At 31.5% G+C, this 16,909-nt stretch overlaps 1 protein-coding gene across 4 annotated transcripts in view; it reads right to left on the minus strand.

Moving 5' to 3' along the window:
- The window catches only part of phtm (phantom), a 109,166-nt gene that overhangs the window by 68,371 nt on the left and 23,886 nt on the right, over window positions 1–16,909 (minus strand). For 3 of the 4 annotated variants that reach the window (XM_014430360.2, XM_014430357.2, XM_014430358.2), the window contains exon 2: window positions 2,795–3,116. In XM_014430360.2, coding sequence (XP_014285846.1) covers window positions 2,795–3,116 — 322 coding nt within the window. Of the gene's footprint in view, window positions 1–2,794; window positions 3,117–11,167; window positions 11,394–16,909 lie in introns of those variants that run through there. The other variant, XM_014430356.2, reaches the window with a different exon arrangement.

Raw genomic sequence — 16,909 nt, forward strand, 5'->3', positions numbered from 1 at the left:
CTTACTGTGGTTGTTATCTTGTTTTGTTTTTAGTCCTGAAGAAGGCTAGAAACTCTAGCCGAAACGTTGGCACATTAAAATAAGTTAATCATACTTATTTGTGTTTTTCATTGACCGCACCCCCAACCATCTTCTCCTCATTTATCATCCACGGTCAACTATCTCTCATAATTATGATTTTTAATCTGTGTATCAACAAGAGGAAACAGCTACCATGATGGTTTCATATTCGACGTCATTAAGACATAAAAAATTAACTAATTATATTTTCTTTCTCTCATTTTTCTTTTTCTTTCCATATTTCAATTTTTAAATTATTAATAACTAATATGTTCATGCTTCTTTGCATTATATAACTTCATTTTTATTTCATGTCCTTATTATGTTATTTTACCCACTTTTTCAATTACCTATGTATACATTTTATTTCCCGCTTCTCTCATCACTTCATTTTATTAATTATATTTTGTAAAATTATTCATATTATGTTATTCTGTTTAAAGTTTCTTTTTTATTTTCTATACTTACTGTGGTTGTTATCTTGTTCTGTTCTTAGCCCTGAAGAAGGCTAGAAACTCTAGCCGAAACGTTGGCACAATAAAATAGGTTACTATTATCTTATCATAAAAAATTAACATTGATTTCATAAAAAATTATCGGAATAAATATGCCCTCTAATGAACTTATAATTTTGAATCTCTTTTAGCCAGCTTTAACCAAATGTTTCTTGTTTCGAGACTTCAATAAACAACTTTTTCTATAGGTTCATGCCATTTTGCAAGACTTATTTTTTATTTCCTACCTGGTCATCTCTGACATATGGAAAGGTGGTAACAAACCTATTCAAAACAGGGTGGGATTTCATTTCATGTTTTAGTACAAGAGCCCAAGAGGAGGAGAAGGAGGTGAAAAAGGGCAGTTATCTCACCCCAATTTTCGACTTTAATGAAAGTTATCTATAATTACTAGTCAAAATTGATGAGTCTGCCAAGTATAGGTAGAGGGAATAAAAAAGGGTGGCTGTTTCAAAACCTTAAAAAAACATTAATTTTTCATTCGGAGCTCTATATCTCAAAAAGTAAGAACACCACAAGAAAATCTAAGATAACATTATTTAAAGTAGAGTAAATTTCATAAAATATGAGCCCTAATAGAGCTATTTACGTTAAATAGTTTTTGAGATATAGCTTTTTAAAAAGCAACATTTCCTAAAAATGTTGCATAGGACGCCCTGAAAGATCAGTAGTTACAGAATTTATTTTGAAAAATCTATATCTCAAAAACTATTTGACGTACAGATGTCTATTAGCACTCAAACTAAAGCTAGTTTAATAAGCTATAAAGTATTTCATGATGTCTATCTTCGTAGGAGTAATAGTTTACATGAAATTTGCTAAAATAAATTGATTTATAGTTGTTCGGACAAATTTTCATTTGCCAAATTTATATTAATTTGTGAATATCATAAAAACTACTACCCCTATGAAGATAAACATCATAAAATATTTTATTTTAGATTTTATTAAACTAGCTTTAATTTGAGTGCTAATAGACATATGTGCGTAAAATGATTTTTGAGATTTATTTTTTAGAAAATCCAACATTTTATACGAACAACTATAAATTAACATTTTGTGCGTTTATTTTGTCAAAAATCATAAAAACTACTACTCCTACAAAGATAAACATAATGAACTATTTTGTAGTAAATTTAACTAGCTTTAATTTGAACGCTGGCAAACATCCAATGGTTTCTGAAATGAAGTTTTTCATAAATCAAACTTATTGTCCGAACAACTATAAATCAATATATTTTAGCTAATATCATGAAAACTACTATTCCTACAATGGTAAAGGACATAAACTTATTTATAGTCCATTAAACTAGCTTTAATTTGAGTGCTAATAGACATCTGTACGTAAAATGATTTTTGAGATATATTTTTTCGAAAATCCAACATTTTATTCGACTTATTTATAGTCCATTAAACTAGCTTTAATTTGAGTGCTAATAGACATCTGTACGTCACATAGTTCATGAGATATAGATTTCTCAAAATAAATTAGCTATCTACTAATCTTTCAGAAGATTTTTAAGAAATTTTTCTTTTTAAAAAGCTATATCTCGAGAACTATTGAACTTAAATAGCTCTTTTATGGATAATATTTCAGACAATTTACTCTTCTTTAAATAATGTTCTCTTAGATTTTCTAGTGTTGTTGGCAGTTTTTAGGTTACAGAGCTCTGAATGAAAAATTAATGTTTTGAAACAGCCGCTATTTTTTATTCCCCCTACCTATACTTGGCAGACTCATCAATTTTGACTATTAATTATACATAGTTTTCATTGAAGTAATCAAAAATTGGGGTGAGATAACTGCCTTTTTTTCTTCCCGGCTCTTGTACTATTTTCATTTCATAGGCTAATACGAAATAAAATACGATAATTTACGATTAAATATTTTGGAGTGGAGCCACCTCTACGTTATGTTGTATCAATAGAAAAAAAAAATTAGATAAGTATAATTTAATAGTTAGAGAAATATGTATATATATATATAGTGTAAAGAGAAGGAACGGAGGAGAGAAAGAGGGAGAAGCAGAAGCAGAAACATATTGGGAAATGGAAGGGGTGATTAAAATAACCTTATGAAAGGGATTCATCACTTATTTGATAAAACAGTTTTTCAATATTATGTTATAATATTAAATAATAAGTATAGATTAATAAATAATTTATTTTAATCATAATTTTAATTCTATAATTATTTTATTATTACTATTTGGACTCACCGTTGTTGTTCATGAGGCCATGAGTAAGCCAGAGTGGTGCTCTCCCAGTAAGGACTTCTTGGCTCAGAGCTTCCTTCACGTAGTGCGGTTCCGAGACTACTATGGCAACCACTTCGCCCAGCCTGATGGTACATATCCCACCGTAGTCCTGGTACAGCTCCATCAGCGAGAGGTACGGCTTCTTCTTGTCGATCCATGGAAGGTAACCGACGAGTGGCAAGCCCCACGGGCCTGGTGGCATGCCACGGGTCCGCCACATGTAGTAGAAGAACACGGTGGCGCATAGGAGGACAATTGATGCGATCAACATTTCGCTCAGGTCCTGGAAATTGAAAGAAATTATAATTAATTTTAGTTTCAGATATTTCTATCCTAAAAAAAATTTAATTTAGCTTCTTATTAAGTTAGTAAGCCAGGCTTTCGACCAAGTCCTAAGCCAGCTTAAAAAACTCATAACTATAAATTAATGGAGAAGTTTGTTGGGGGGTGCGGTCAGCAAAGAACAACATAAATAAACAAAACCATATTTATTTATTTTTATGCCGACGTTTCGACCTGAGTTTCAGGTCTTCATCAGTGCTATAGAACAAAACAGATAACAACAACATTTAGAGTAACATACAATTGAAAAGGAATAGTTATAATGATAATAGAATTATAAGTTATCAATTTTTTATCATTTTTGATTTAATTCAATATTTGTATAATTCTAAATTTGTTTGTATACTATTCCTTTTCAATTGTATGTTACTCTAAATGTTTTTGTTATCTCTTTTGTTCTATAGCCCTGATGAAGACCTGAAACTCAGGTCGAAACGTCGGCATAAAATAAATAAATATGGTTTTGTTTATTTATGTTGTTCTTTGCTGACCGCACCCCCCGACAAACTTCTCCAATCATTAATCTACGGTCAACTATCTACACCTCATAACTATAAATTGTTTACCATAACTTAAAAATGGTAACTCGCGGTCGATGAATTAATCAGTAAAGTACTAAGTGAATTCTTTCAAGCTAAAATGAAAATGTATCTGTTGATATTACTACCTAAGTAAATTTGATGGAAGTTATACAATAGCAAAATACACACATGTAGAGAATCTACTCATTGATAGGTTTAGAAACAAGGAGGTTTGGATGGTTAGAAAGTTCATCAAGGAAGGATCGGTATCTGGTTCTGGTAGGATCAGCAAGATATAGAACATTGAGGTCCTGATGGATGACTTCATTTGTGACAAAGTAAGGAGCATTAAGGATTTTGGATTGTAAGGATTGGATGGTTTTGCGGACCCCCAAACTCAATTCAAGCTAAATTAGTTTAGATATTGATTAGTAAGCAAACCTAAGATAAGTTACATACGAAATCACTCCCCTTTTTTTTTAAGTTTTAGAATTTAGATTTGATTTTCTCTGCATAATAGTTGCATGTTTTGTTGTTTTTCTAACCTTCTATAGTTTTTGTAACGTATTCTAATAGTAAATAAATTCTCGATAAATTGTAGTGTATATATAAATTTTTTATTTACTCGTATTTTATAATGCATAATTAAGCCATTTAAAAAACAAAACCAAAAAACTTCAATATTATTCATTGTTAGCATCTCCATTGTTTATAATAAATAACGAACAATTACAAAATTTACCTTAAAACGACTATTTAACCCCCCTTACTTTTTTGTCCCGTAAGAGCTGTTCCTTGACCATTTAGCTCAAAGTAGACCATTTGTACTATATTATTTATAAAATTATATGAGATGTTGACTAAAATGTTAAGGATTACTTTTAATACAATTTTAAATTGAAATTGTAAATTGTAACTCTTCCATGAGGGGCTAAAGAATTTAGATTTCGTAAAAAAGATCTTCTTGCTTTGACTTATGATTTAAAATAAGAAACGCAGTAGGTGTCCAGGTGGGAAAAATACTCAAATGTGACGTTAGGAGTGTACTGGTAAGAGAATTTCTCATTCTTAAAATTGCGAGGTGGCCAGAGCAAAACTAGATTGAGTATAGGTGGGGAGCTAAAAGAGGGAGTAACATAAAAGAGAGGCAATAACAACATCAAAGAGTTATCGGAAGGTAGACAAAAGTATAAACAAAACAGATGAAATCCTAGGAAAATATAGGCGTTTATTTCCCAACATGAGCAAAATGCTCAAGGCTACATCTCTCCTGGGATAAATGAAAATAAAATATATAAGAAAAGAAAAAACTAACGAGTAAATTAGAATTAGTACCTGAAGATGAACGGTACGATTATTTTATTGATGTAGGATGGATAAAAATAATGAATTGGACTAAGAAGGGATATTCTAATGAAATAAATCTAGTGGCATATCCATTGCACATTACACGATACGAGATTTGAAGATTGGAAGGGAATTAAAACTACGAATGAAGGAGGGAATAGAATTCCATAGGGAAGAGAAATATATGAGGAAAGCCAGCGGTTCGATGTGCATTTTCACGTAAGTCTGAAGACCGTGTGCGGGTATTGCGGGACTGCACTGAGGATTTAAATTGAAGGATATCAGAGATGTACGATGGACAGCGGGATTGGACCTGATTAGGGTTAAAACCAGAAAAGCCGAAAAATATGAACTAAAATTAATTAATTTTCTGTTACTATAAAAATTCGTATTTCAGGGTTTCTCGAGGTTGTTATAATAAATATAAAGTTTACATTTTAAAGTATATAAGAGTATCCTTTAATAACACGAACAGATCCGTAATTTATGACTATATCAGGACAAAGGACTTAATTGGAATCCTCACACAAGACTGAAAAGACAGAAAAATGCTCATCGATTTTGACTATTACAGCACTTACTAGACAAACGGTCTAAACTTCAAACACATTACAAAAGACTGATCTACATGATTATATTAAGGACATACGGAGTTGAGCTTTGGGGCTTCTTCTTCTGGAGATTCTTCTCGTATCCAATCCTTATAGTCCAAAATCCTTCGTAAAATCCTTAGTGCTCCTTACGTTGTCGCAAATCAAGACTTCCGTCAGGACTTCAATGTTCTATATGCTTTCGATTTGATGATAAGCTTCCCAACTCCCCAAACTCGCATCTCAAAAGAAGATGGCCTCGAGATCTTTTTCTCTAGTAACGTTATTAGAGTTCTATCAATGGATAGATTCTCAACATGTTTGTATCTTGTCATTTTATACCAAATAGTAAATTTACGAGTTGTATACAGTTGTAAAAAAAAAAAAAAAAAAAGGCAACTTCAAGAAGAACAAGCGGTCTCGACTTTCCCCCTTTTGATCGGATAAATATATTTTTCTTTTTTTTTTTCTCTTTTATTTATTGATAAAATTCTGTAATTATTTGTAGACATAAATTGTTTATTGTTCTTAACTATTAGAACTTTTACTTTTTTCAAATTAACAAAATTAAATGTACTTTACAAGAAGAGTTTTGAAAATAAAATCAGTATTTAGGTACTGCTAGATTATTTCAATGAAGATAAATCCTATTTTGTATTTAAGAGCAATTAATTGCTCGTTGATTCACAGAATTTAACCAAAAGCGTTAGAATCGCTTCAGAGAGAATCGAAAAAAATTCAAATATTGCCAAGGGTCGGTGATTTTACCAAAAAAAGTTGATGTCTTATTCCAGGCATATACTCTCCTTATATATGTAATTTCAGTTTCCTACGAATTTTCTCTTTTGAGCAGTTACACAGATCATTTTGTTACAGGGGACCTCAAAATAAGTATCTCTTTTGGAAACTCGAATTAGAAATTTTACACAATCGTAGTACTTTCTCTCACTGTATACTCCATATATAGGTAGGTGAAAGTAAAAATGAATAACGGTTACGCACCCTACTGGTGAAGAATCAAATAGGTGGGCACATATGACGTCAAAAGGACAAATTGTTGAGAACTCTTACGCCTCCAAAAGAAATATTCACCAATTATCGAGATTTTAAGGAAATAGCCGTTGATTGCTAAGAATGATGAGATCTGACCGACTTGGACCAGTTCCAGAAAGCTCATAATGGCCGCCTTCCTCCTTGATCTAAGCGACGTGATCAACCTCGCGTAGACTCCCTCTTTTTAAATCTCTTCCTCAGAATCGCGCTCTGAAAAGAGGTTTCAGGTTTAAGAGGTTTCTCACTAGGATGTTTGTGGTTATAAGTAGGTACAGAACTTTTACGTTTTCACATATTGTTTTTATGCATACTAGGATTATTACGAGATACAACAATTTTTTTTAAAATTATTTATTTATTGTTATTTTCAACTGTATAAAAATATATACAACAAGTAAATTTGCTGTTGGTGACATAGTGACATGATACAAACATGTGGAGAATCTACCCACTGATAGAACTCCAATAACATTTCTAGAGGAGAAGATCTCGAGGCCATCTTCTTTTCAGACGCCTAGGAGGATTATTAGGAAAAGAAGGAGAAGCCAGGTTAGAAACGAGTGGATTTGGGTGGTTGAGAAGTTTATTATGGAAGGAACGGTATCTGGTTCTGGCCAAATCGGTAACATATGGAATATTGAGGTCCTGATGGATGACTCGATTTGTGACAAAGTAAGGAGCATTAAGGATTTTACAAAGGATTTAGGACTGTAAGGATTGAATTCGGGAGGAATTAGATGGTTTAGTGGAGCCCCAAAGCTCAACTCCATATGTCCAGATAGGCCATCAGTCTTTTGTAATGGATTGGCAATTTAGACCGTTTGTCTAGTAAATGTTGCAATAGTCGGAATCGACGAGCAGTTTCCTGTCTTTTCAGTCTTTTATCTGGATTCCATGTTTGGTGTTTGTTCAGATGTAGTCCTAAGTAATGGATCTGTTCAATGGGAATAAGTGGGGTATTATGAAAGGATACTGTAGGACAAGACGAAGGTTTACGACGAAGGGTAAATGTGATTTGGTGAGATTTATTGGAATTTATTTTAATCCACCAGTTTTGGCACCATTCTTCAAGGGTGATGTGGGGTTGGAGGGTTTGGTGTCAAAAATCTTGGAATCCCTTTAGATCAAACTTTATTCTGGAAAGCACACATTGCTCAAATTTTCCGTCGAACCATAGCTACCTTGAAGCAATGCCATGGAATCCTTTATCTCCTTGCACTTAAAACCCATCAACTCTTGTTTTCCCCCCACTTTGACTATGGATGTAGTATATAGTCTAGTATATGGTGGACTTTCGGGTAATCTCGAATCTAAACTTAAACGTCTTTTTGAATTACGCTGTACGGTTTATTTTCGGGATCACCATAAATACGTACATAACCCAAGTGACTCTATCCATCCTTCCGATGCCAGTATTTCCTAGCTTCCTTTCTGGTCCAAGTATTTATTTCTCAACGCCTCTAGGATATATCCTAGAAAACCTGCAATTCGAAATTCTCTGTCCAACCCCGTTTATCTGACATATACTCTCCACCTCACCGAACTGCAGCGTTTGATAAATCATTTTTTACCCGCGCTGCATATCTCTGGAACTCCATTCCCTCTAATATGCGTCATGTACCAACCCTTCCCTCGTTTAAAACCCTTAGTCAGTTAGTTTTTTAATTTTTTTTTATCTCTGTTTCTAAAATTATTTAAATACAATTTTAATATAAGTTAAATTAAGTGTAGCTACACTGCTTTTAGACAGTATATGTTATTGTATAATTAAAATTACCTTATAATTGCTCTGAAGGGACCTAGCCTTAGAATAATAAACTATCTTCTATTTCATTTTATATTGTAGTGGATATTTACCCATTTTACAAATTATTATTTTTTTCATACTTGTTAATTTTTTTTTATCTTTAGAGTAAATTTTGATTAAACTTAGCATATCATTGTAAATTTCAATGCTTTTTAATATTAAACAGGTTTTAATATCTTCAGTGAAATAGTGTTACAGAAGTTAAATGCAGATTAAACAACAAAAAAACTATCCCTAATGTACATTTAATTTTCTATGTTTGATTTCATTGACCAATTGACATTTTTGCTAGCAATAAAAATATATACATAAACTATTAAAGGATTTGTTAATTAAATTAAGGATATAAGAGAAATATTATTTTTTTCAAGTTGAAAATACATTTACGGAAATATAATTAGTAAAATAGACGTATTATATATCGTGTGATATCATTAGTGTGTTACCGTGAGGCTTAGAAAAAAAAATGTCGTACGAAGCAGAAAATGTTTATTCATAGGATTATAAATGTATATGTATATTATTATATATATATATTGTTATGTATAAATCAATTTATAAAGCTAATAAGGTAATGATAATGATTAAAAATGTGTAAATTAAAAACCTCTATTCTCATATGGGATTGAGTGTGCTAGTAGTAAGAAGAAAAGGCAGTAATTTCACGCTAATTTTTGATTACTTTAATGAAAACTATGTGTAATTACAAGTCAAAACTGATGAGTCTGTCAAGTATAGGTAGGGGGAATGAAAAATGGCGGGTGTTTCAAAACGTTAAAAAGAATTAATTTTTCATTCGGAATTCTATATCATAGACTACCAACAATAATAGAAAATCTAAGAGAGCATCATTTAAAGTGGGATAAATTTGCTAAAATCTAAGCTCTTATATAGCTATTTAGGTCAAATAGTTCTTGAGTTATAGCTTTCTAAAAAGTATCAGTAGTTAGTGAATTTATTTTGAAAAATCTATATCCCAAAAACCATTTGACGTAAAGATGTCTATTAGCACTCAAATTAAAGCTAGGTAAATGAGCTATAAAGTAGTTTATGACCTTTGCCTTCGTAGGAATAATAGTTTTCATTTGTCAAATTTATATTCATATGTGAATATCATAAAAACTACTACCTCAACGAAGATAAGTGTCATAAACTACTTTATAGTTAGTTAAATTTTCTTTATTTTGAGCACAGGCAGACATATGTACGTCTCATGGTTCCAGAGATATATTTTTTGAAATATCAAAACTTTTATCTGAACAGCTAGAAATTAATATTTTGTCTGTTATTTTGTCAAATATCATAAAAACTACTACTCTTACAAAGATAAAAGGTATAAAATATTTTATAGGACATTAAACTAGCTTTAATTAGAGTGCAGGCAGATATCTGTACGTTCAATGGTTTTTGAAATAAAGTTTTTCATAAATTAAACTTATTACCCGAACAACTATAAATCAATTTATTTTAGCAAATATCATGAAAACTACTATTCCTACGAAGGTAAATGTAATAAACTACTTTATAGTACATTAAAATATCTTTAATTTGATTGCTAATAGATATCTGTACATCACATAGTTCCTGAGATATAGATTTCTCAAAATAAATTAACTAATTATTCAAATTTCAGTACATTTTTATGATTTTTTTTTTTAAAGAGGCTATATCTCGAGAACTATTAGACGTAAATAGTTTTATTATGGCTCATATTTTAGAAAATTTACTCTTCTTGAAACAATGTTCTTTTAAAACAATTTTGATCTCTTTTCTCTCAACTTTATTCTTTTTTAACATCCGACGTTTCGACCTCTCAGGGAACAAAAGGAAATTTGTTATAAAAGTAATTAAAAGGAGCTGTTTGTAGGAATCCTTAAAAGGAGCTGTTTGTAGGAATCCTTGAGAATGACCTGAGAGGTCGAAACGTCGGATGTTAAAAAAGAATAAAGTTGAGAGAAAAGAGATCAAAATTGTTTTAAAAAGAAACTAAACCACTCTCAAACAACTATATAAATAAAAAATAAATCTAATGTTCTTTTAGATTTTCTAGTGTTGTTGGTAGTTTTTAAGATGTAGAGCTCCGAATAAAAAATCAATGGAAACACCCGCCATTTTTTATTCTCCCTACCTATATACTTGGCAGACTCATCAATTTTGTTACCATAGTGATTTGAGAGGTTGTTTTATAATTTCGATAACCCTACATGTAAGCTTTACAGTTGAGAGGATCACACCATAAAAATTATTTTTAGTATTTTAAATATTTATTCTATAACAATTTAGCATTGACTATAATAGAGAATGTAAAGTTTACTAAACTAACATATTTTCATATTCCTGGCATACTTAAGGAAGTTAAAATTTTACTGAAAAAGTTAAAAATAATATTTTGAAAACTGTTGAAAGTGGAGTTAATTGAATTATAGACATTATAGAAATATCTGAAACTAGCAAAGAATAATTTCAACTATTAAGTGGTAAGTATAAGTTATGTGATGCGTGCACGAATTGACTTCTATTGGAAGATTTCGAAAAAGTTACGTAGTAGAAAAACTTAATTATATCGCTTAGAAAATTCTTTGATCGCAATCAACTTTTCATAAAAATTACATTAGGTTTTTTTTTTTTTGGTTTTTTTAGGTTTTAATTCAAACAGTAAAAGATAGAAGCAGACCTCAAGATTGAAGTTCTCTAAGCCATTTATAAAGTAGTTCAAACACAAAAGTATGTTTGATGATACGTAGTTCACTATCAGCTTCCCTATTTCTTCTAATAGTTCCATAATATAATCGAAGGAAACCGAACTACTAAAACAAGACAGCACTCCTAATGACATAGACATTTTTCGAGAAAAAAAATATATATACAAAAAAACGATTTATAACAGATAACCTCAACAATGTACAGTTTGGTTACTTTACCCTTCTGATAACATATTAATAATCGATATTACTTGTTATCGATATGAAGAGACCGATTTTCGTGTAGTTGCATCTTTTTTTCCATTGCTCATAATTCCGGCAAACCTCTACAAAAATTTGAATCATGGAAAATAAATTCAAATAATACTAATTTGACTATAAGATCGATGAATGACTTTGTACAATTACTAGTCAATATTGATGAGTCTGCCAAGTATAGGTAAAGGGAATAAAAAATTAAGGCTGTTTCAATAGGATAAAATAGATTAATTTTTTATTCGAAGCTCTATAACTTTAAATGAACCAATACTAGAAACAAACCCCAAAAGAAGATAGTTTAAAGTAGATTAAATTTGCTAAAATATGAGGCCTAATAAAGCTATTTACTAAATAAATCAATTTTATATCCAAATCCGTCTCAACACTTAATTTATTCATTTGTCCAACGTTTCGGCATTTCTAGCCATCTTCAGGGACATCTTCAATACAAAAATCCTTCTCACATTAATTTATATTTTCTATTTGCAGGCTATTCTGCCCAGGTCATTTTCTTTATTTAAAGTTCAAACCTCTTTATTTAAATTTTAAAACCATTAACATTTATTTTTTCTATTAGATTACCAACAGTATAAAACAGTATAGGTGTGGTATACTTATACTGTTGATAATCTAATAGAAAAAATAAATGTTAATGGTTTTAAAATTTAAATAAAGAGGTTTGAACTTTAAATAAAGAAAATGACCTGGGCAGAATAGACTGCAAATAGAAAATATAAATTAATGTGAGAAGGATTTTTGTATTGAAGATGTCCCTGAAGATGGCTAGAAAGGCCGAAACGTTGGACTAATGAATAAATAAAGTGTTGAGACTGATTTGGATATAAAATTGATTTATTTAATAAATATTACCTTGTCTCAAATAATTTTTGAAATAATATAATTAAAGCTATTTACGTTCAATAGTTCTCGATATATCTCGATATTTCATAAAAAAATATACCGAAAAATCAGTTTGATGCTATGATCATTATTTGAATAAAGTTGATTTTTGGAAAAATATATCTCCGGAACCATGAATGAAACTAACATACACATGTCTGCCAGAACTCAAAGTAAAATTAATTTAATTTAATATAAAGTAGTTTATGTCACGTATCATCGTAGGGGTAGTAGGTTTTATAATATTAGGATATGAATATAAATTTCGCTCCTGAAACTTTGTTGAATAACCGTAAATCAAATTATTTTAGTAAGTATTATGAAAACTACTACTATAAAATTTAATTTTTAATATCTACCCCCAACAAATTTCCTTATAATCCGCTCCTACCTCACTGATAGAACCTTTAAAGTAAATCATAACCTAGCCTACTCATCTCTCTTTTCACAGTCCGCCGGTGTTCCTCAAGGTAGTATCTTAGGTCCAATTCTTTATACGGTTTATACAGCTGACATCCCAACCCACCCTAACACAGTGCTAACAACATACATGTATACTTTCTGTAAACAACGACCCAACTAATGCATCACAAACACTACAGGCACAAAAACATCTATTGAAGAATGGTGTAAAAACTGGAGAATCAAAATAAATCCTGAAAAATCCCACCAGATCACCTTTACTGTCCGTCGTAAACCTCTGCCCTCCTGTCCTACAGTATCCTTTCTAGATACACCACTAACAGCTGTTGAACTGATTCGATACTTAGGACTCCATCTTGACAAGAGACTTACTTGGAATCCACACACAAGACTCAAACGACAAGAAACTGCTCGTAGATTCCGATCGCTACAACACTTACTTGACAAACACTCTAAACTTCCCATTCATTACAAAAAATTAGTATACACTACAATAATCAGACCAATTTGGACATATGGAATTGAGCTCTGGGGCTCCACCAAACCATCAAATTCTTCCCGCATCCAATCGTTACAATCAAAAATCCTACGTAAAATCCTTGATGCTCCTTATTACGTCACAAATAAACTCATTCATAAAGACCTTAACATCCCATTCGTTGCAGATTTGACCTAAAACAGATATGCGTCTTTTCATTCCAAACTCCTTAACCATCCTAACCCATTAATTCTTAATCTTTCATCCTTAACAATCCCTGATAATCCTCCTAGGCGTCTGAAAACAAGATGGCCATGGGACCTTCTAATTTAAATTAATGTTTGAAGTACCACCAATGGGTGGTTCCTTCCCAAGATTTTCAAGTGTATATGAATCATACAACATATTTACCTATTGTATACTTTTGTACAGTTGTAAATTGCATTAAATAAATAATTAAAAAAAAAAAAAATTTAATATAACAACACAAGAAAATTTAAGAGACTATCATTTAAAGATAAGAGCTTAATAGAGCTATTTACGTTCAATAGTTCCCGGATTTAGCCTTTTAAAAAGATACATTTCATTAAAAATGAACTGAAAAATCAGTAGTTAGTGAATTTATTTCGAGAAACTTTATCCAAAAAATCATTCTACAAGATGTCTATTAACATTAAAATTAAAGCTAGTGTTATATAGAAAATGTACTAGAAAGAAGTTCATAATGTTTTCATCTCCATAGTAGTAGTTTTTATACAAAAACTATGTAAAAAAATAAATTTACAAAATATTAATTTCTAGTTGTTCGAAAAAAACTGATGATTTTTGAAAAAAATATTGCTCTGGAACCATAAGACGTACATATGCCAGCACTTAAATTAAAGGCAATTTAACTTAGTATAAAGTAGTTTATGTCCCTTATCTTCGTTGGGGTAGAAGTTTTTATAATATTCACATATGAATATAAATTTTGTCAAATAACTATAAATCAATTTGTTTCAGCAAATATCATGAAAACAACTACTCATACGAAGATATAAACTATATTTAACTCGCTCTAATTTGAGTGCTAATAGACATCTGTACGTTCGGATGGTTTTTGTGATATAGATTTCTCAAAATAAATTCACTGACTTCTGATTTTTCACTGCATTTGTGTAAGAAATGTTGCTATTCAAAAAACTATATATTGGCAATTATTTAACGTAAATAGCTCTGTTAGGGCTCATATTTTTGAAAATTCGGAATGAATAATTAATTTTTTTTTTTTAAAGGTTTTAAAAATGCTTCCATTTTTTATTCCTCATATCTATACTTGCCAGATTCATAAATTGTGACTGGTAATTATACATAGTTTTCATTAAAGTAATCAAAAATTGGGGTGAAATACTATAATGACTTTTTTCCCCTCTTGGGCTATTGTACTATGAAGTATCAAAGTCAACTTGAATAAAGATATAAACACTAGTAACGAATGTTCTTAGAATTCTATTAACCAGTAGCTTTAGGTAACTATGAAAAAGTCTCTAGAATAAGCTTGTTATTGTTTATGCTTGGATTCTCATTCTGCCTTTAATCCTCTATACTTTCGTCTATTTTTTTTTATTAGTAATTTTAAACTTAAATGCCGAAAGTGAACATAGCAATTATGAATCTAAATTTTAAAAAGGACCTCAATGTCCCATATGTTGCCGATTTGGCCAGAACCAGATACCAATCCTTCCATAATAAACTTCTCAACCACCCAAACCAACTCGTTTCTAACCTGGCTTCTCCTTCACTACCTAATAATCCTCCTAGGCGTCTGAAAAGAAGATGGCGTCGAGATCTTCCCCTTTAGAAATGTTTTTGGGGTTCTATCAATGGGTAGATTCTCCACATGTTTGTATCATGACGTAATATCATTTACAGCAAATTTACTTGATGTGTGTATGCGTATACAGTTGTAAATAACAATAAATAAATTATTAAAAAAATAAATGCTAAATGTTTTTATGCATTGGGTTATCACTTGTTAGTGCTATATTCGTTTATAAATACACACCAAGCAGAAGGATATGCTACGAGAAAAATAAGGGAGTGTTTTTAAGGCTGATAATCTATAACTGAAAACGGATTCCTCCCTTTGGATTAAAAACTTCGTTTTTGTTATTGATTTTGATAACAAATATATTTTGATAACCTGGGACTAGTATCATTGATTCTGAGGCTTTCAGACATTACAGAAGCAACGGGGTTCCTGAATGAACCTGAAATGAGATTCAGGTTACTTTGAGCGGATTCAAGAAATCACTCAGGATACGATTTACAAATCAATGCCGGTTCATGGACCCCTCCGAGCCTTGGGTTAAAAAAAAAAATGAAAGAATTATTCGGTCCTGAGTGCTGCTTTAATTTCATCATCCCATCTATTAAAGTTCCGTTTCAGGGTTATCTAAAATTAAACATTAATAAGATATGACCCTGTAAAATAGCAATAAAATCAAATGTTAGCTTGTGTTTGTCGCTTGAATTTCAGGATTAAAACTTATATGCTAAGCATTGGGGATGGGAGGGGAGAGGCACCAGCCAGAATATCCACTGGTCTCGTGTCATGATCCAGGTTTAGTAGGGATATTTACCACCCCTCATGCATCAACAGTCGACTGCAGTAGCGCTAGTTCGAATCCAGCCTGGGTTTTTTTTTTCTGTGTCGGTCCCACAAAATGAAAACTTGACACAATCTATAGTCAGAATAAGGTTAAACTCTGTAGTTGTAGATAAAAATAGTCGATAATCAGTTTAGCCTGAATCTCTGCCTAAAATTCCCTGATGAAGACCTGAAAATAAGGCCGAAACGTAGCACGAATAAATAATTGTTTGTTTATGTGTTTTCTTCGAAAGAGCCCTTAAGGACAATTTCTTCCTCTCTGCCCATCTCTGCTTGAGGACTTCACTGAACTTCTTCTTCCGTCCATGTCCTCCAAGACGGGAGTTTTTTACTGTCCACCACAAGCAATCCTCAATTTCAGGTACTTCCAGTACTCTGTTCTATCTTCACACAAATCCTTAGTAATCCCAAGCCTCTATGTTTCCTTTTTGCTTTGTACCGTGTTTACTAGATTGAATTTATATCCCATAATCTTACTGAAAATTCTCTTGTTCAATCTTTCCTCGACCATTCTTTGCATGTGTCCTTAAAAGTCTTCTTTCCCTCATTTCTGTTTCCAAATCAGGGGTTTCACAGTAAATTTCTCTGTTGGGTTTCAGTCTGTATCCTTCTGTTGTTATTTTGGGCCCATGAATTCTTCTAAGACTCCTTCTTTCTATTTTTAGCAGTTTCTCCTGACTGGGAAATAACATCACTGGTTTTACCACTGTACAGTAGTGCCTAAGTTTGGTCTACTTGGAGATGCATTTCTTATTATCGTTAAGTAGCATTAATCCTTGTAGACAATTAGTAACAGAGAGATTCCCCTGTAGTTGCTCAATTCGGTTGTAGAGAGGGAGATGGAGAGGAACAGGAGAAGAGAGAGGGAGAGGGTGAGGAAGAGGGAAAGAGGGGGAGATAGAGAGATATATAGATAGATAGATAGATAGATAGATAGATAGATAGATAGATAGATAGATAGATAGAGAGAGAGATAGAGAGAGAGAGAGAGAAAGAGGAGGGAGG

This window comes from Halyomorpha halys, unplaced genomic scaffold, assembly GCF_000696795.3.
Source record: "Halyomorpha halys isolate HHAL.00 unplaced genomic scaffold, Hhal_1.1 Scaffold880.1, whole genome shotgun sequence".
NCBI classification, from domain to species: domain Eukaryota; kingdom Metazoa; phylum Arthropoda; class Insecta; order Hemiptera; family Pentatomidae; genus Halyomorpha; species Halyomorpha halys.